The sequence below is a fragment of the Trachemys scripta genome, chromosome 4, assembly GCF_013100865.1.
Source record: "Trachemys scripta elegans isolate TJP31775 chromosome 4, CAS_Tse_1.0, whole genome shotgun sequence".
NCBI lineage: Eukaryota > Metazoa > Chordata > Testudines > Emydidae > Trachemys > Trachemys scripta.
In genome coordinates, this window is record NC_048301.1 from 58,285,289 (window position 1) to 58,307,445 (window position 22,157).

Consider the following 22,157-nt stretch of genomic DNA (forward strand, 5'->3'; position numbering starts at 1 on the left):
GGGTTTAATTCCTACATTAGTCAAAATAATTTATCACATCTAGCTACTGGAGTAATACTGGGCTCATCAATATAATATTGAATAATTTCACAATCCTCAAAGGTTATGAACTTCCAGTCATGGCCATGTACAAATGTTATAGCTACACATGATTTGTCTTTGCAGGAATCACTTTAGTCCTTTGGATAAATAATGGGATCTTCTCTTTAATGTTATATATATATATATAATCAATAATAAACTGACAAAAATAATTAAAATACCTCACATTTATTTCTGAATTTTAAGTTCTACATGTATTTTAATGTCAGAATGGCACATCTGAAATACCCTCTATTGGCCTCAATTTATGGGGAACTGGAAAATGGATGAAAACTGATATTATAAATGTCTGAATTCTTTTTTTATACTTCCTTTCATTCTGCCCTACAGATCATCAGCTTTTCATGAGCCATATCCACTTGTTCCAATTACCTGACCAGAACCAATCTGAGGAGTCTAAGGCCTGGTCTACACTGGGGGAGGCAGGGGGGGTAGTGGTGAGCTAAGTTGATCTAAGTTACGCAACTTCAGCTACGAAAATAGCGTAGCTGAAGTCGATGTACTTAGAGCTACTTACCGCAGTGTCTTCACTGCGGTAGGTCAACTGCTGACGCTCCCCCATCGACTCCGCCTACACTTCTTGTTCCGGTGGAGTACTGCAGTTGACAGGAGAGCGCTCGGCGGTCGACTTACTGCGTCTTCACTAGATTCAATAAATCAACCCCTGCTGGATCGATCGCTCCGGAGGTAAGTGTTCACATGCCCAAAGGCTCATGTGACAGTAGGTAAATGTGAAGTGGCTTTTCATTATGAAAAACTGAACCACAAAAGTTTGGGCAGAAAAATCTCTGCTACTTACCTACTTTCTTTCAAAGTATTTGATAAACAAAACAGGTTGGTAAATAACTATGTGCATTTAAACTTTACATATTTTAAAGTGTATATAGCTGAATATTATTCAACAATTAAAGAAACAAAGAATAAATATATCAGACAATGTTGTGCTGACATAGTGAACTATCATGACACAAAGACCCTTATATTATTATTAAGGCTACGTTTTAATCATGGGTAATTTTAGTAAAAGTCATGGACAGGTCACGAGCAGTAAACAAAAATTCATGGCCCGTGACTTGTCCATGACTCTTACTATATACCCCTGACTAAAACTGGGTGGGGGGCGTGCCTTGGGAGGGTGGCCCTGGGGGTGCCGCGAGTGCTGGGGGGATGGCCCAGGGGGCACTGTGGGTACTGGGGAGGGGGATGCGGCTTGCAGCCATCACAGGTGTTGGGGGAGTCATGGCCCCGGGGATACCTCAGGTGCTGGGGCGGGGGGTGCGGTTGGTGGGCCTGGAGCAGGCTCCCTACCCGGCTCCTGGGAAGCGGTGGCCCCAGCTCCTAGTTCCACGTGCTGCCTCCACTCCGCCCCAAGCCCCAGTTCTACAGCCCCCATTGGCTGGGAACTGCAGCCAATGAGAGCTGCAGGGGTGGTGCCTGCGGGCGGAGTCAGCACATTAAGCTAGGAGCTGAGGGAGGAGAGTTGCTGTCACCCTTCCAGGGAGCTCCCCCACCTCGGGTAAGCAACACCCTGCACCCCAATCCCCAGTCCTGAGCCCTGCCCACACTCAAACTCCTACTGCTGGGGGGTCGGGCCGAGACTGCCCCAGCAGCGGCCAATGCGCCTGACCCAGGGGCTGCTCAAGCTGCTCAGGCAGTCCCTGGGCCAGACGCAATAGCCACTGTAGAAGTCATAGAGGTGACAGAAAGTCACAGAATCCGTGACTTGGTGACCTCCACGACAAACATGGAGCCTTAATTATTATGTAATAAATCTAACAAAGTAATTCTATAGACTTCAACGCTTTAGCATGTGATATTCTACATGGGAAAATTACTTACCAGGTGTTTGTTTTGTTATGTTCTCCTCTTTTCCCTACTCTGCAAGAAAGATACCTCAAATTATGCTAGTATGGCTCCAATGTCCTATCAGGAAGCAGAAACTAAGTGAAATTGCTAGTCTCACAACCCTATATAAGATAACAGTTCATCTGCAAATTTTGTCACCTCAGTGTTTACCCCTTTTTCCAGATCATTTGTGACTATCTTGAACAGCGCTGGTCCCAGTACAAATCTCTGGGAGAAAACAACAATTTACTCCTTCCATTCTGAAAACTGTCCATTTAATCCTACCCTTTCTTTCCTATCTTTTAACCAGTTACCAATCCAGGAGAGGACCTACTCTCTGAAAATCCAAGTTCACTCTATCTACTGGATCAACCTTGTCCACATGTTTGTTGACCCCCCTGCCCCAAAGAATTCTAATAGATTCGTGTGGAACAATGTCTCTTTACAAAAGCTGTGTTGACTCTTATCCAACAAATCGCGTTCATCTATGTGATCATTCTGTTCTTGAAACTTTGTAAAGAAGGCTATTTGCTTCTTGACTTGTCATCTCTGTTTTGTCCTTCTCTGATCTCTTCTCTCTGTCATCTTTACACCTGTCATTATCATATTTCTTTTGAGAAGGAAAGGGGAGAAAGATCTTGCAGAGTTGTCTCTCCATGCTTCCAGGATGAGGTGGTAAGAGAAGACTGGGGTGTGGTAAGCAGGGTCATCTATCTGCAGGCTCAGTTTTTGACAGTCTTTCTTACCTCCTCATTCCTGATATGTGGAGTGATAACAGTATAAAGTGAGGCATCATTTTTACAGAATGGGGGAAGCAGAATAATGTGCAATCAAATCAACCATTATAATCAGAGCTCAAAAATGCTACTGCAATAAGGAGGTGCAACGGTGCTCTGCTAAGTTATACCTGAATCCAAATTTGGAAGTGATTAGATATATAATGACAATAATTAGTAAACGATGAAGTCTAATTTAGTAAATTAAAGAGGATTTTGTTAAATTACAATATAACCAAACTATCTCGATTTATCACAGACTCTGTAACATTAACAATGTTTTACCAATCTGATGCAATTTTAACCTAGCAATGATGTATAGATATGTGCCTAGCTGATTTATTAAAACACAATTCTTTTTTTAAAAAAAGAGGGGTGACTCACACAGCTATTAGGCTAAAAATCTGAATTTGGATTTTTATTAAAATATCATAATACAAACATTTTGCATCAGTAAAAGAAATTAGAAATGTGGACACACCTAAAATTTTATAGTAATATATAGTCTCTATTTAATTCTGCACTGGGTGATATGTACAAGTCTGTCTTTACTGAATGTAAACAACAAAAACCAATATATAGAATACCAATATGTATATTTAGTATACTTTTAGACCATGTGCATGCTGTCAGCATACAGGGTTGAAGTGCTGTAAGCAATTCGGATTAATTTTTCTTATATTTAGATCATGATATCATTTTATTTTATTTTTTAAGTATGGAGTTTGTCATATCAGAGAAACAACTCAATAGATACATGTTGGGACTCGTGTGAATTAGCCTGGAAACTAGTATGAGAATATATGTTCTCCAGAAACAGACAGGAAGTCAAGATGAAGAAAAAAACCTACAGGTTTTACTATTATAAAAAATATTCCATGTGTATCTAGCATTATTTTCCCGTTGACAGTATTAATCACAATCAATACTATCAAGTATCAGGATGAAGCCATGTTAGTCTGTATCCCCAAAAACAACAAGGAGTCCGGTGGCACCTTAAAGACTATTTATTTGGGCATACGCTTTCATGGGTAAAAAACCTCACTTCTTCAGCTGCATGGAGTGAAAGTTACAGATGCAGGCATTATACACATGAAGAGAAGGGAGTACTCTTTGATACTATTGATAGTATAATCAATATAATAAGATTCCAGGATTGTCACTCTGAAGCGATAGAAACAGCTACATGCATGATTGAGGGCTCTTTTTGTTCAGAATACCACCAGGTTGAATCCTCACTGGGTTTTGCAATCTGTTACCATCAATTTTTAAGTTCTCAGCCATTTTGACTTTATGAATGATACCCATGTGACAGCATGGGCTTTCAGCTACTAGTATTTCATAAAACTATTAATTTGGGGGGGGCGGAATTACATCAGAGCAAGAATTTTGAAAAACAGTTTGCGTGTGTTATTTTTGGCATGGTTTTATGCTTTATAAAAGTACTTTGTTGCCCCACCACTATAATTGTACTGCATTAGTGAATACCTTTGGTGAGAACCTGCTTCTTTTGTTCATCTTAATCAAAAGCCTATTCTAAATGGTTGTTAAGAGCCTCACCTCCTCTGGTCTGCAATGGTATGCTGGGAATGTCAGCTTCTGTGGATAGCTCATTGTTCATGCTGATGCAATAAAATAGTTCATCCAAGAAAGAGGGTTTTTTCAATCTTTTTGCGCTGAGTGCTCTTGACATAAAGTAACCTTCAGTATTATTCTTATTCTCCATCTCCTGTGAACTTTCTAGGTCATCAGGTTCTTCTATTTGGGCCACAGAATCATGATTTGATGAATGACTAATGGCCAAAGCTTTACTGAGATAGTAGCCACAGGTTTCACTCTCTGCACTTTCACATATACTTTTATCTTCGATGCCAGCCCTCTCCTGAGCTGTTAACATCCCCACACTACGGGCTTCATCTAACAGTTTGGATAGGGTAGACCTGGAGAGCAGGGTGGAGTCTTGAGTTGCGTAACAAGAGGGACTTATTCCATCAGAAAGAGATTCCTGTAATTCTGGCACGGTAACATTGCTTACTGTTCTTGGGAACTGCATACATTCTTCCAGAAGAGTCACCAGCTGCCCTTCAGAGAGACATGGTAGTTCTTCAGGCTGGAAAAAACAAGCAAAAATTTCTTCCTGTCAAAATATAACAATTAATAAAACCATCACAAAAGAGTTTGGCAGACACAAAAGAATGAATAGGACTCTTGAAAATTGATGATATTATTTTGGGGGTTTCCTGAGTTTAAATATGCTTATATGTAATTACACTACTTATTAAACCGTTCCAAAAGGTGTGAGATAGATTAGACACTGAAACTTGTTAAGGAGGCCTGCTGTACACCAGGCACTTAATGGAGAGGCCTTTCATTTCACCTACACTCTCACACAAGACTTCATATTATTAAAGATAAAAGCACAGTTGTTTACTTACTAAGTTAAACAGTTTAGTGACTTTTTAAAAATATAATATTTCCTTGTTGATTTCAGGGTTCTAGTCTCTTTCAATTATCAAGAGAAACAGAATACATAGCTGAAAGATACATAGTAATTTGGATGATATATTTGGAGCTCTTACACCCAGGTATCCCTTTTTCAGTCAATTTCTTATACTAACAATGAGGGGGCAGTTACATTAGACAGGGCTTATGATGCACAAGTTCAGTCATCACAAGCTTTAATGCTCCTGTGTAACAGAGCAGAGCAACACCACACAATGGTGTAAGGCAGGTACTGAAGAAGACTATCTTTTCCAGCTGAAAATACAGGGGGTTTATTAGGTAGCCAAAGTGTAGATACTCAAAGAGCAATTTGGCCAGAGTATCAGGGGTAACAAAATATTACTTTTACAAAAAGTATAAGTTTTTTTTTTTTTTTTTTTAAAGATCACAATTGATCAGGGCCTCAGTTTTACCTGACATCCAAACATGATGGGCCAGATGATCAACTGATGATTTCAATACAGCTACACCAATGTATACGACCTGGAGATCTGGCCCACTACAAAACCTCCAACACCACAAACCATGCTGGAGCATTGATCCAGCACTGACTCAGAGAACAGTGCCACCTACCAGCATCAGCACCATTTCCTGCAGTACCTGGCTTTTTTCTACAGGACTCTTATCCAAGTATTGACCTAGCATGACACTGCTTACTTTATGTGATGTGATGAGATCACAGCCCAAAGGGGCATAGTTGCATGGATTACATGTTAAAACTGCTCATTCATGTTTATGAATCGGAATAGCCTTCAGTCAAGAAGAAATGAATACTTCTTTGTTAAATATGTTTAAGGTATTAAAAGTTTCAAGTTGACTCTACAAATCAACAAGTTAGAGATCAGGGGTCGCTTCCAGTCATCACTCTACAGTGAGTGAGTTTTCAAATCTTAGTGTCCTTTAAAATATCAAATAGATAAAAAGGAAGTGAAAAAGCCTGCATTATCAAGCCACCACCAGTTACTGAATGATAGGCAGCATGAACTGAGTTTCTTTGCAGTGGTGCACAGAATCAACAGCAATGATGATGGCTGGGAAAATGCTTTTAAAAGAACAAAAGCCCATCTAAGATCCCACATCAGTAGCAGTTATAGGTAAAAAAATCTTTCTAGCTAACCTAAAAGGTAAAAATCAGACATGAAAAAGAATCAGGAAGCTCAACTGATTGTGTGGCAATCTAATGATGTCAGAAAAAAATATTGTTCAAAGCAACAATCACTTGAGTTACAATTTATACATATGGATTTCCAATATATTAACACACTAATGAAAACAAAGATTATATAACGCTTTAGTACTAAGCAAGAGTATTAATACTTGCAAAGTCTTGTTTACAAATCTGCTGGGTGTTAATGCATAGTAATTATTAATAACTCGAGTCCAGAGGATGATAAATATTATGTACAATTATAATACCATTATATAATTCAACAATATGCCCTCACCTAGAATATTGTATTCAGTTCGTCTCATTTTTGAAAGGAGTTAACAGAATTAGAAGGGGCTCAGAGATACTCCTCCATGACCACATGACTGTCTCCATCCTGTGCAGGGGCTCTACCTCTGAGGCCTTTGTCATCCGAACTGGCGTAAAACAAGGCTGTGTACTGACACCCACCCTTTTCTCCATTTTCTTAGCAGCTATGAAAACATTAATCCAAGACAGTCTACCACAGGCCATTGGCATCCAATATCGGATTGACGGCAACCTTTTCAACCTTTCTCATCTCCGTGCCAGAACTAAAGTAATATCGGCAACAATAACCAAACTCCAGTACGCAGATGATTGTGCTGGAGTTGCACACTCAAAGGATGATCTTCAAACAGCCCTTAATTGCTTCTCTGAAGCTTACAAAAGCCTACGGATAACACTGAACATCAGCAAAAAAAAAAGTTCTCCACCATCCAATCCCTGGTCAATCATCAGACCTAGCCAGGAAGATCTATATGGACAAAGAAGAACTGGAAAATGTAGAATACTTTGCCTATCTTGGCAGCCATCTCTCATGGAGGGCAGACATAGACGTTGAGATTCAGCAAAGAATTCCCTGTGCCAGCCTTGCCTTTGGCAGACTGTCTCGCCGGGTGTTCAACAATCACAACATCAGAATACATACTAGACTTTAAGTTTATAAAGCGGTGGTAATCCCAATTTTCCTCTACGGCTGTGAGACTTGCGTGACCTATAAAAAACATCTGAAAAACCTGGAACTCCAGCACCAGCACTTTCTTTGAAAGATCCTCAACATAAAGTGGGAGGATTATCGCACTAATGTCAGTGTCCTCACAGAGGCCAACATCTTCTGTGTTAAGGCCCTAATTATCCAGCACCAGCTGAGATGGAGCATGCCTGATGTACACTTACCAAAATAACCGCTGTACACTCAATTCACCAAAGGAGAAAGGAAACGGGAAGGCCAAAAGAAACGCTTTAAAGACGCCCTCAAAATAAACATCAAGAGATGTGGCATCGACACCACATGGTGGGAGACAGCAGCCCAGGATAGGGATAACTGGTTAAGACTTGTCAGAGAGGGAACGTCCACTAGAGGAAAATCACCTTGCCCTGGTCGCAGAAAAATGCCAGAAAAGAAAGGAAAGACAACTGTCACGCAGCAATCATGGCCCAACCATGTCTTCCAACACCACCTGCAATGTCTGCCAATGAGCCTATGGCTCAAAAATCAGACTCCTCAGTCACCAAAGGACCCATGAAAAATAAAACCTGTGAAAGAGATCATCTTCAACCTCAAGGGATCGCCAACAAACGACAGTTGAGTTAGTATCAGTAATTAAAAGGTAAAAAAAAATTACAAGGATGTTGTAATTATCCCCAAAACAAACATTAGAAACTCAGAAAATGTTGAGTTAAGGTTAGTCCTAAAAGAAATCCAAAAATGTTAAGGTATAGAAATGCACAGTGAAGGCATGCAAACAACCTTAATTCTGGCCTTAAGTGATGACATATTGTAATTTTATAGTTATGATAGTGGCATAATAGAGTTTGCAAACACAGATTAAATTAAACGGATTTTTAAAGACATTTGATGTTTAATCGTTTTCTCATTATGGTTTCACTGTATGGACTCACATCTTCCCTGAGGGCAACTTGGTTTTACTCCAGTTGAGAACAATGGGAGATGGCAGCCATTTAACTAAAAGGCTGTTTACTGTTGTTGTTGTTGTTTTTTAAAGAACAGCGCTAATTGTCTGTATTATAGGTAGAATTTTATTTTGGTGAACATAAAGCATGGTAATTACATGAAGAGTCAATCTAAAGAATAATGAGAGAATTTAGTTTTCATTAGCTAACTAGATCCTGGACCAAGTTATGTATATCATTTTCTCATACTTTTAGGTTTTCATAACAGTGAAGAAAATCTTTATTAGCAGGGAATGGAGCCAGAGACTCCTGTAACTAACCCAAAATTACAGGAGAAATCAATTTGAACTCAGGACTTTAACTCTCACCTCTAAGCACAATCTACTAGCCCATGCTGTCTCTCTAAGCTTCTTGTAGTAGTGCTTTAACTTGCAGGGCAAATTTTTTTGCAAGTACTTTTTATTTAAAAGGTAACTCTTGAGCATTTAAAGATATAGTGATATCATATCATGTGACAATTAACACACTACAACTAAGAAATATGTATTATTTCTGTCTTTTTAATCCACAGTGCCACTTATATGGGAATTACTTTTAGTGATTACATGACAATCTGCAGAAGTATGTAAATACTAACATAAGGAATTATTACACTGTGTTTACAAGGAACAGCATACTCTAGTTACCATGTAACCAAAGAGGTGTTATTAGTTAAAAATAAACACTTTAATGTATAGGGTTCTACAGCAAATATTTTTAAAATGTGCACCTATGTTTTGTATACAAAGCTGGTAATTGCACATGTGAATGAGAAACTACAGCCCAGATCCTCAAAGGTATTTAGGCAACTAACTCCAATTAGGTTTCAGACGGGTTGCCGTGTTAGTCTGTATCAGCAAAAACAATGAGGTGTCCTTGTGGCACCTTAAAGACTAACAAATTTATTTGGGCATAAGCTTTTGTGGGCTATAACCCTCTTCATCAGATGCATGGAGTGTCATGTGCTGTATATTTATACCTGCTTATTGTATTTTTCACTCAATACATCTGATGAAATGGGTTATAGCCCATGAAAGCTTATGCCCAAATAAATGTGTTAGTCTCTAAGGTGCCACAAGGACTCCTCGTTGTTTTAATTCCAATTAAAATCAATGGCAATTAGGTGCCTAAATATCTTTGAAGATCTGAGTCTAAAAGCACATTTTCCAGTTTGTCATTGTGTACTTTTCCATTGTATATGTAACTGTCCTTCCTACATGTGAAACAGCATTTGTAGGATGGGTGCCTATAGTTATGGTTGTGTGCCATTATCTGTTGTGTGCATACACCAATGTGTTCCAACGTGAGTTAAATTGTGAATGCATATTTCCCTTTGTACATGTTGGCCTCTAGATTTTGAAGATTTAACTCTAAAGTGCTACCCTCACTTAATCTGCTATTATTTATATATTTCCATTCAGAATAAAATATTTTTGTTGAAAGGCTGACAAATTCAGTTAAACAGCTGCCTTTGGCATAGTTTGTCTGTATTTCTATCTTTTCATGGGGTCTGATTTCACATTATTGCTTGTTCCCATGCCATAGAAAATATCTCTGAGAATTCTCGAGCTACAGTAAGATTTTTAGTAAATGGAGAACAGATACTGAATAATCTACTGCAAAATTAATAGATTGTTCAGTAATGTGGGGAAGGCATAGAAGTGCAGTGAATGTTTAGAAAAAACTACATAAATTATTTTTTTTAAAGATTTTGGTTTCCCGCCTAACAAAAGTGGAGCTGAGTTACCCTGTGCCATTTCATTTATTCAGGTGTGAGGGTTTCTGGTTTTTGAGTATCTTGAAGTCTGATCTTGAGTTATAAAAATATTAATCTACGAATGAATGCTTATAATTGTGAAGGTTTGCTTTTCTAGCTGGTTTCAAAAAGCATAGAGAAATGGGAATATTTTCTATCAAAAAGTATTCAAAAACTAAAAGCAAAGACTCGCATGAGTAATGCAATCCTCTAATTATTTACCCAAAATCAAGTTGCGTGTTCATTAGCTAAACTGATTTACTTCCTGACAAGGAGTATTTGTGTAGGGTTGCCAACAAGAAAATAGGACAAGAGAGGAGAAACCCCAGGAAAGGTTTAAGACAGTTCTTGATGTATTAAATCTTCTATGCAAGAAACTGTTCCTGGCCAAAGAAAAAAAAGCAAGCAATTTAGAGAAAAGAACAGGGTTATGTCTGTAGAGTTTCGGACAGTCAGGTAGTTATGGAACAAACTTTCATATCACTGAAGAAAATGTTTCACCCAAACATAACAATAACAGAAATATTTTTTTTTTTTTTTTACAAAATGTAAAAATATAATTTTTTGTTTGGATTTAAACATTGTCCTACTGCATTTGCAACCAGTCTGTGGTGTATGTAGTAGTATGTGACAACCAGAATGTGAAACTGGTCATACAAAAATGTGGAACTCAGTCTAATTTTAATTATCCATTTGAATTAACTGCAAATAAAAAACCACCAGCATCTATGATAAGAAATAAATTAGTTTTGACATTTTAGACCAAATTTAGACCAGTTCCCAGTTAAACAAGTGCAAGTCTAGTGAACACTTTACAGAGAAAATGAAGACAAGTGGATTGCATTCATTAAATTTTGGACCTTAATGGTGAGTCGCTAGAATATAAAAGTCAAATTTAGCAAATGCTGGTAATATCAGCACTTCTAACTGAAATGTCCTGGAATTACAAATTGATTTTGTATGTGGCAGCCCATTTCTGCTGGTAGCATGCCAAAATAGCAACTGAACATGAACACTCAAAGGCCGGGCTCAAGGTGGACAACATGTGCTGGGAATGTCTAAGAACTTCTCCAACAGCTATAGAAGGTGAGCAGAAGGCGAAGAGAGCCAGGATGGGCTCCTGGCAATCACACTACAGATCTAGTATGTAGCCCCAGCAGAGCATCTAACACTCCAGGGGCACCACACGGAGCAGGAGCTGGAGGACTGAGGAGAGGGAACAAATACTGTATGAATTATCTATGTTGACATAAACAAGAACAATTATGCGTTGCCAGTTATTCTTGTGGTGAATGGTTTCATCCAGGTTAATGAATTTTTAGATAAGTTAGATGTAGACAAGTCAGCAAGGCTGATAAAATTCATCCTTTGGTATTTAAGGAACTAGCTGAAGAAATCTCGGAACTGTTCACAATTATCTTTGAGAACCCATAGAGGACGGGGGAAGTGCCAGAAAACTGGAGAAGGGCAAACATAGTACCTATCTTTAAAAAGGTGAACAAAGTGGACCCGGGACATTATAGATCAGTCAGCCTAACTTTGATATCTAAAAAGATACTGAAACAAATGATTAATCAATCAATCTGTAAGCATCTAGAGGATAATAGGGTGATAGTGAATAGCCAGCATGGATTTATCAAGAACAAATCATGCCAAACCAACCTAATTCCCTTCTCTGACAAGGTTACTGGCTTACGGAATGGGGAAAGCAGCAGACATGGTGTATCTTGATTTTAGTAAGGTTCTTTACACAGTCCCACATGGCATTCTTGTGAGCAAACTAGGGAAAGATCTCAATAAAATTACTGTAAGTACTGTGACAGGGTCAGGCCAGATGGCTACAGGAGGGTGATCGAAGGTAGATACATTAGCCCAAGATTAAGCAGGTCCCCTTTCCCCTGAATAAAATAATGGGCTTTTCCAGAACAATCAGGAAGTTGCTGGAACCAATTATGGCAGGCAGGCTAATTAGGACACCTGGAGCCAGTTAAGCTGCTAGGATCAATTAGGACAGGCAGGCTAATCAGAGCACCTGGTTTAAAAAGGACCTCACTCCAGTTAGTGAGTGTGTGTGTGAGGAGCTGGGAGCAAGAGGTGCATTGAGAGTGAGAAGGTGTACTGCTGGATAACTGAGGAGTACAAGCATCAACAGACATCAGGAGGAAGGTCATGCAGGGAGCACAAAGAAGGTGTTGGGAGGAGGCCATGGGGAAGTAGCCCAGGAAGTTGTAGCTGTCACACAGCTGTTACAGGAAACCCTGTAGACAGCTGCGATCCACAGAGCCCTGGGCTGGAACCTGGAGTAGAGAGCAGGTCCGGGTTCCCCCCATCCTCCCAACTCCCTATTTGATACAAGAGGAGTTGACCTGGATTGTGGGTCCCACCAGAGGGAAAGGTCCCTGGCCTGTCCCCCGACCCACTAGGTGGGTCAGCAGAGACTACGGGGATTGTTCTCCAATCTTTCTCCATGCTGGCCAGTGATGAGGTTAGCTGAGTGAATGGCAGGTTTGAGCCACTAGCAAAAGTGGCCAAACTGAGGGCTGCAGTGAATCTGAGGTGAGCAAATCCGCCAATAAGCACAGGATCCACCAAGGCAGAGGAGGAACTTTGTCACTGTATATACATAACTGGTTGAAAGATACTAAAAGAGAAGTTATCAATGGTCATTGTCAAACTGTGAGAATGGATCTAGTGGGGTCCTGCAGGGATCAGTCCTAGGTTTGGTACTATTCAATATTTTCATTAATGATTTGGATAATGGAGTAGAGCAGGGTTTCTCAAACTTCATTGCATTGCGACCCCCTTCTAACAACAAGAAATACTACACGATCCCAGGAAGGGGGACCGAAGCCTAAGCCCTAGGGGGGTGCCAAAGCTTGAGGGCTTCAGCCCTGCGTGGTGGGGCTCAGACTTTGGCTTCAGTCCTGAACCCCAGCAAGTCTAACAGCAGCCCTGGCAACCCCATTAAAATGGGGTACCAACTCACAATTTGAGAACTGGTGTAGTAGAGAGTATGTTTATAAAATCTGCAGATGACACCAAGCTGGGAGGGGTTGCAAGCACTTTGGAGGACAGGATTGGAATTCAAAATGACCTTTACAAATTAGAGAACTGGTCTGAACTCAACAAGGTAAAATTCCATAAAGACAAGTTCAAAGTACTTCACTTAGGAAGGAAAAAATCAAAAACACAACTACAAAATGGGAAATAACTAGCTAGATGGTAATACTGCAGAAAAGGAGCTGGGGTTTATAGTGCATCACAAATTGAGTAAGAGTCAACAATGTGATGCAGTTTCAAAAAAGGTTACTATCATTCTCGGGTGAATTGACAAGAGTGATGTATGCAAGACACAGGGGGTAATTGTCCTGTTCTACTTGGCATAGGTGCCAACTCCATGGGTTCCCCAGGGCTGGAGCACTCATGGAAAAAAATTAGCTATCCTCCCTCCCCTACTCCCATCCGCCGGTGGCCCCCACTGATCAACTCCTCTCCCTCCTTCCCAGTGTCTTTTGCATGCCACCATCAGCTGTTCAGCAGCATGCAGAAGGTGCTGGGAGGCAGGGCCGGCCTTAGGGCGATTCACATGATTCCCCCTAACAGGGCCCCGCAACGTCCCTAAGGACCCTCCGCCGACATAGAGCCGCCGCCGAAGTCCCGCTGCTGTCTTTGGCGGCAGCTCGATTACTGCTGCGGAAGAAGGACCCTCCACCGACGTGCTGCCAAAGGCACCGGCAGCCAACTGAGCTGCCGCCGAAGTCCTGCCGCAGTCTTCGGTGGCAGCTCTTTCGAATCGGGCCCTGCAGTGCCTAAAGATGGCCCTGCTGGGAGGGAAGGAGGAAGGGAGGAGGAGGAGGAACAGGGACAGGACGTGCTCGGGGGAGGCAGCAGAAAGAGGTGGGGCAGTGTCTTGGGGGAAGTGGGATTAGGGCCTGGTGCTGAATGGGGGTGAGCACTCCCAGAGAAAATTAGAAGCCAGCGCCTGTGCTACTCAGCACAGGTGAAGCCTCAGCTGTAGTACTGTGTTCAGTTCTTGATATCACAATTTAGGAAAGATGTGGACAAATTGGAGAGAGTGCAGAGGAAAGCAACAAAAATGAGAAAAGGTTTAGAAAACCTGACCAATGAGGGAAGGTTGATTAAAAAAATTGTGCATGTTTAGTCTTGAGAAAAGAAAACTGGGGGTGGGGGGGAACCTGTTAACAGTCTTCAAATAAAGACTATTATAAAGAGAACTGTGATCAATTGTTCTCCATGTCCACTGAAAGCAGGACAAGAAATAATTGACAATCTGCAGCAAGGGAGATTTAGGTTAGATATTAGGAAAAACTTTCTAACTATAATGGTAGTTAAGTTCTGGAATAGGCTTCCAAGAGAGGCTGTGGAATTGCAGGCTTTTAAGAACAGTCTGGACAAACACCTGTCAGGGATGGTCCAGGGTATTTGGTCCTGCCTCAGTGCAGGGAGCTGGACTTGCGGACTTTTTGAGGTCCTTTCCAGCCCTACACTTCTATGATTTTATAGTGCTTTTGTACATTTTAAAGCTCCTAGATAGGATCATATGAAGTTAATTTTAGAATCTTGAGTTAGGTAAAGTGTAGACGACTAAGGGTATGTCTACACTACGGGATTAATCCGAATTTAGATAATTCGGATTTGAGATACAGGTTGTATAAAGTCGAAATGAGTGCGGCCACACTAGCACAGTAATTCGGTGGTGTGCGTCCAAGTACCGGGGCTAGCGTCAATTTCTGCACCGTTGCACTGTGGGTAGCAAATCCATAGCTATCCCATAGTTCCCGCAGTCTCCCGCGCCTATTGGGATTGTGGGTTAAGATCCCAGTGCCTGATGGGACAAAAAACATCGTCGCAGGTGGTTCTGGGTACAGTCTCACTTCCTCCCTCCCTGCATGAAAGCAACGGACGGCAGACAACCATTTTTGCGCCTTTTTTCTTGGGTGGGTGAACACTGCAGACTCCATACCACGGCAAGCATGGAGCCCGCTGAGGTCAAGACAGCACTCATGAATATTGCAAACACCTCGCGCGTTCTCGTGGAGTTTATGCTCAGCCAGGACCAGAAAAACGAGGAGAGGAGGCAGCGGCGGCGGCAGCATGATGAGGACATGGACACAGACACGGATACAGAATTCAGTGAAACCACAGGCCCCGGTGCTTTGGAGATCATGTTGTTAATGGGGCAGATTCTATCCATGGAACGCCGATTCTGGGCCCGGGAAACAAGCACAGACTGGTGGGACCGCATAGTGTTGCAGGTCTGGGACGATTCCCAGTGGCTGCGGAACTTTCGCATGCGTAAGGGCACTTTCATGGAACTTTGTGACTTGCTGTCCCCTGCCCTGAAACGCCAGAATACCAAGATGAGAGCAGCCCTCACAGTTGAGAAGCGCGTGGCGATAGCCCTGTGGAAGCTTGCAACGCCAGACAGCTACCGGTCAGTCGGGAATCAATTTGGAGTGGGCAAATCTACTGTGGGGGCTGCTGTGATGCAAGTAGCCAAAGCAATCACTCAGGTGCTGCTACGAAAGTTAGTGACTCTGGGAAATGTGCAGGCTATAGTGGATGGTTTTGCTGCAATGGGATTCCCTAACTGTGGTGGGGCAATAGACGGAACCCATATCCCTATCTTGGCACCGGAGCACCAAGCCACCGAGTACATAAACCGCAAGGGGTACTTTTCAATGGTGCTGCAAGCACTTGTGGATCACAAGGGACGTTTCACCAACATCAACGCGGGCTGGGCGGGAAGGGTTCATGACGCTCGCGTCTTCAGGAACACTACTCTGTTTAAAGGGCTGCAGCAAGGGACTTACTTTCCGGACCAGAAAATAACCGTTGGGGATGTTGAAATGCCCATAGTTATTCTTGGGGACCCAGCCTACCCCTTAATGCCATGGCTTATGAAGCCATACACAGGCAGCCTGGACAGGAGTCAGGAGCTGTTTAACTACAGGCTAAGCAAGTGCAGAATGGTGGTAGAATGTGCATTTGGCCGTTTAAAAGGCCGCTGGCGTTCATTATTGACTCGCTCTGACCTCAGCCAAAGAAATCTCCCCATTGTTATTTCTGCTTGCTGTGTGCTCCACAATCTCTGTGAAAGTAAGGGGGAGACCTTTATGGCGGGGTGGGAGGCTGAGGCAAATCGCCTGGCTGCTGATTACGCGCAGCCAGACACCAGGGCGATTAGAAGATCACACCATGAAGCGCTGTGCACCAGAGAAGCTTGGAAAACCAGTTTCATGGCTGGCCAGGCTACCGTGTGAAATATCTGTTTGTTTCTCCTTCATGAATACCCTCCCCCTTTACTGACTGATTTTCTGTAAGGAACCCACCCTGCCCCTTCCCCCAGCTTTCTTTCAAACCAAATAAAGTCACTATCATTTAAAAATCATTTATTCTTTATTAATAGATTAGAAAAAGAGGGAGGGAACCCGGGTGGTATTTGGGAGGAGGATTGCTGGGAAGGAAAAAGCCACAAAGAAAAGGTTAAAAAAATGACAGCCTTTTGCTTGGGCTGTCTACTGGGGTGGAATGGGAAGGTGTACGGAGCCTCCCCCCCCCCGCGTTCTTACACGTCTGGGTGAGGAGGATACGGAACATGGGGAGGGGGGAGGGTGGAACAGGGGCTGAAGCGGCAGTCTGTTTTCCAGCAGCCGTTCCTGAACCTCCACCAGACGCCGGAGCAGCCCCAGCGCTGCATCCTTCATCCTCTGGTCTTCCTGCCGCCATCTCTCATCTCGATCGTCTCTCCTCTCCTCACGTTGGTCCCTCCTCTCCTCACGTTCACTGACTTCTTTCCTATACTTTGAAACTGTTTCCTTCCACTCATTCAGATGAGCTCTGTCACTCCTGCTGGATTGCATAATTTCAGAAAACATGTCCTCCCGCGTCTTCTTCTTACGACGCCTTATCTGTGATAACCTTCGGGATGGAGGAGGGAGGCTTGAGGAATTTGCAGCTGCTGTAGGGAGGGGAAAAAAGAGAGAATTGTTTTAAAAGCTACATTTTGCAGAACAATGCTTATACTCTTTCACGGTGACCAACACTGTTGACATTATATAGCACATGTGATTTCTGTGCAAGGTCGCATTTTGCCTCTTAATGCTGAGTGCCTGTGGCTTTGCTGCTAGAGATCAATCACAGGTCTGGGCAACAGAATTCGGCTTGCATGCGGCCATGGTAAGCTTCAGCGCCGTCCGTGCTTTCCAACATACCAAGCATAGCTTGTAGAGTGCTGCAGAAGCCTGGCCAATCTCAGCCAGTTGGGGGGGGGGGCAGTGTGGTGGTGCTTGTCTGGGCCCCTTCAGGCAAGTAGAGTGCTGCGGTTTTTCTGTTAACAGTCAGCAGCACCAGAAAACAAACTAACCCTGCAGGAAGATCCCTGCAGGCACCAAACTACCCACCCCCCCGCCGCCGACCCCCCCCCCTCTCCATGAATTCTCTGGGATGATCACGGTACCCTCCCCCCACCACGTGGCTGGTAACAGGGAAGATCCCTGCTAGCCAAACGCGAAAAACTAACTGCAGGGAAGGATTTATTTTCCGCCACAGGCAAACAGCCCAGTAGGAACGGCCACCTCTGTCCCCTTAATTAAGTTCCCGTATTTCAACCAGGTTACCAGGAGTGATATCACTCTCCTGAGGATTACACAACAAGATAAAGAACGGATGTTGCTTGAATGCCAGCAAACACCGGGACCATACGCTGCCAGGCTTTGTCAGGCAATGATACCAGATTACTTGCTGCAAGCATGGCGTGGTCAAGTGTCCTACCATGGAGGAGGGAATAAGGATGCACTGCCCAGAAACCTTCTGGCAAGGCTTTCGGAGTACCTCCAGGAGAGCTTCATGGAGATGTCCCTGGAGGATTTCCGCTCCATCCCCATACACGTTAACAGACTTTTCCAGTAGCTACAGACTTTTCCAGTAGCTGAACTGACCGCGAATGCAAAGTCAGGCAAAGTAATCATTAAAAACTGTTTGCTTTTAAAACAAGTTTTATATTTTAAAAGGTAAACTCACCTGAGGTCCCTTCCATGGGGTCAGAGTCTTGGGTACTGGCTTGGGAGGGTACTTCAGTCAGGGTGATAAAAAGATCCTGGCTGTTGGGGAGAATGGAGTGCTGTGTGCTCTCTGCAAGCTCATCCTCCTCCTCCTCCTCCTCCTCTACCCCCTCGGCAGAATCCTCAGGCGTCGAGACTATCCCCGACCCAGAATCCACGAACAAAGGTGGGGTAGTGGTGGCAGCCCCCCCTAGAATTGCATGCAGCTCGGCGTAGTAGTGGCATGTCCGTGGCTCTGACCCGGAGCGACCGTTTGCCTCCTTTGTTTTTTGATAGGCTTGTCTGAGCTCCTTGACCTTCACGCGGCACTGCTCAGAGTCCCTATTGTGGCCTCTCTCCATCATGCCCTTGGAAATTTTTTCAAAAGTTTTTGCATTTCGTCTTTTAGAACGAAGTTCTGCAAGCACTGAATCCTCTCCCCATACAGCGATCAGATCCAGTACCTCCCTCACGGTCCATGCTGGTGCTCTTTTTCGATTATCAGCCTGCATGGTTACCTGTGCTGATGAGGTATCTGTGGTCACCTGTGCTCTCCACGCTGGGCAAACAGGAAATGAAGTTCAAATGTTCGCGGGGCTTTTCCTGTCTACCTGGCCAGTGCATCCGAGTTCGGATTGCTGTCCAGAGCGGTCACAATGATGCACTGTGGGATAGCTCCCGGAGGCCAATACCATCGAATTGCGGCCACACTAACCCTAATTCGAATTGCTAAAATCGATTTTGGCGCTACTCCGCTCGTTGGGGTGGAGTACAGAAATCGATTTAAAGGGCCCTTTACATCGAATTAAATGGCGTCGTTGTGTGGACGGTTACAGGGTTAATTCGAATTAAAGCTGATAAATCCGAATTAAAGTCGTAGTGTAGACCAGGCCTAAGAGGTACATGAACAGGGTGGTGGCCTAATTCCTCTGAGGTCAAGGGGGATTAGTAATTTCTCATCTGTTTACGGGGCCTCCGAGTTATTCAGGGATGATGGGGCTCACCTATCTGATTGGGGAGCTGACATATTTTTGGCCAGCATTAAAGAAGATGTCAGTAAATGTCTAGGACCCTGGCCAGCAATGGGGGGAGGCCAGCCAAACTAATTGCTGGCTCTCCCTTGAGGTAAATGTCCAGTGCAGGTATTCCATAGAGAATGGATACAGACAGAATGGATAGGTAAAGGATTTTAAGGAGGCACTTTTTAAAGGAGCAGAGAAAAAGGAAGGGGATTGACTCCTTGCTGTACCAGTCATTGGAGCCCCTAACACTTTATGACCCCCCTTAACCCTCCTAAGAGAGGGAGAGGGTGGCAGGATCTGAGCAGCGGGTTGGCTGGGATCAGAATGGAAAAGGGGGAGGGCTAATGGAAGCCCCTGAGTATATGGAAATAATTATGGAATTACCTGAACTGTACAATTTTTAATCAGCTGAGTACTACCAGATATTTAAAAATAAAGTTGTGGCCTAATTAAAACCACATCCAGTCCCTCCTGTCCTTCTTCCAGCATAGCTGGACAATGACCCTGTCATCTACTCACAAATTTGGGACAGGTGGTCAGTACTGAAATCAGAGCAAAGAGGCGACTCTTAGTGTCCATTCAAGCACTAGCTTTGGAAATTCTATTTAGAGAAGTCTGAATAACAGGGGGAAAAGATGGGAATATACTTACATTAAATGTATTGTTTATATGAAACCACATCAGCACTTTAATACCTGGGATTATATATAAAGTTGATACAATATAATATTTGTATATATAAAAAAAAATAATTATTTTATGGTTAACTGTACACTTTTAGGAGGCTCAATACTTGGAATCAACAGTAAATTCTTAGGATGACACTAAATTCCAGTTCTTCTAATTTTCATTGTCCACACTGTAATGTACTTACAAAACCTCATTAAACAGACAAAACATTTACAGAGATACCATTTTAATAACATATACATGCATCATATTCATATTATTCAGAATATAGAAACCACATACTAGACAAGGCAAAATGATCTATGAAGTCTGGTTCCTATTATAATTGGAAAAGCTCCAATTGTTCTTGCTAATTTTTAATAGGGCACTGAATCACATTCAATTGCTAGGCTTTTTACTGCTAATAGTCCAAGAAACTAATTCCTAGCCTGGAGTCCTGGATGCCTGTTAATGACCTTTCCAGCAGGAATCTATTTATGTGTGCAGCTAGTTCTCCTGACCCCAGTTGCCTTTCTCTACCTGAGGGTCTTTTGTGTTTAGCTGAATTCCTCAGAGGCATGAGTCTATAGGATAAATCTTACTGCATGGGGTAGGAATGCACACTTGTACTTATTTTGTGTACAGACCTGCTGTGACTCTGGGCTTACAAGTTCAAAGCATTAGGAATGTTTTCAATTTCTATACAATAATGGAGACAGACTACTAAATGCATTCTCTATATTAGAAAAAAAGACACAAAGGAATATTTAAGCCTTTTTGTTTTGTGATGTGATATTTTTGTTGTTCACCTTGGAGGTACTACAGTTAACTGCTGTGACTATGTCTCTGAAGTTGTTCAGTTTGATTCCTTAAAATTGTTGGAGATGTATTTTATCTGTAATGCAATGTCAAATGTACGGTTTGTAATCTGTCCTGAAATAATCTTCTCCCTTCCTGCTGAAAGGAATCCATTACAAGAGTGCAATAACCTACTGAAACAACAATCTGGCTTTTGACATATCAGCACTGGTATCATTTGGAAGTTTTAAATAGTTATTTACTAAATGATAAATAGCACTTTAAGTGCATAGCTGTACCATATCACCGACAAGGCAATCCTTGCCCTGTACCTTTCCATTTAGCATTTCACACCAACACGCCCTATCAACAGCCAGGCAATGCCATACATTACCCTCCCTCCTCAATAATCACACATTTGTCAGTCAACACAACTCAGTAGGATATTTGTTTAATCTAATACATTACATACAAAAACAAATGGAGACAGTTTATTATTAAATGTGAATGATTTGCCTGACGTTTTCCAAAACACATTAAGGCCCAGACCCTGCAAACACTTACACACATGCTTAACTTTGGGCAAGTAAGTAGCATTTCTGAAGTCAGCACAGGACTGGGGTTTACAAAACTTGAAAATTGGTTTTAAGTTGCTGGGTCTTATGCTGATCAGAGTCATATGTTAATTCTGAAGGGCAGTTGCCCGTTATGTCTTTCTACTTTTTTTAGAAACACTAAGAACACAGGAAAAAGATTAAAGGAAAAAATTAGTCTGACATCTGTGAGGTTAATTCCAATAGAAGATGTAACAAAGACTGCTAAAAAGAATGGGCCACCAATATAGCTAAATAAGGGTTAATCTGGCCCAGAGTCTCCACTAATTTTGTGCCATTAAAAAAATTAAGGAATGAAGCCAGACAGAATAACTTGAAACATTTATTTTGTTATTTGTAATCCTATTTGCAAATTTTAATGATGCTAAAACTATTATTATTCTAAAGTATCTCCTCTACTGAAATGCTGCTCAGTTACAATTTAAGGACAACAATTAAAACATCAGGAAACACAACATATGGAAACTAAATAAAATACTAACAAGCCACAGTACAAAGATATATTTACAGCTGAAAAGAAATCAATTAGAGCTACTCAAAGGTTTGCATCCATTCATGCAAATAGCAGTTTTCAGCATTACACCTGGTTCATGAAGAATCCAACTAACTGAATAGCAGGTGCAACTTGTCTTAGAATAATAGAATATCAGGGTTGGAAGGGAACTCAGGAGGTCATCTAGTCCAACTCCCCGCTCAAAGCAGGACCACTCCCCAGACAGATTTTTGCCCCAGATCCTTAAATGGCCCCCTCAAGGACTGAACTCACAACCCTGGGTTTAGCAGACCAATGCTCACACCACTGAGTAACATGACAAGACACTCAGCTTCCAGAGGCAGAGAGGGTACTCTGAATTAGCTAGAAGAAAAT

The 22,157-nt window shown here is 42.3% G+C and overlaps 1 protein-coding gene across 3 annotated transcripts in view; it reads right to left on the bottom strand.

The window, feature by feature from the left end:
* Nucleotides 1-22,157, bottom strand: part of FSIP1 (fibrous sheath interacting protein 1) — a 164,285-nt gene that overhangs the window by 4,884 nt on the left and 137,244 nt on the right. For all 3 annotated transcript variants that reach the window (XM_034769043.1, XM_034769042.1, XM_034769044.1), the window contains one exon: nt 4,284-4,833. In XM_034769043.1, coding sequence (XP_034624934.1) covers nt 4,284-4,833 — 550 coding nt within the window. The remainder of the gene's footprint in view (nt 1-4,283; nt 4,834-22,157) is intronic.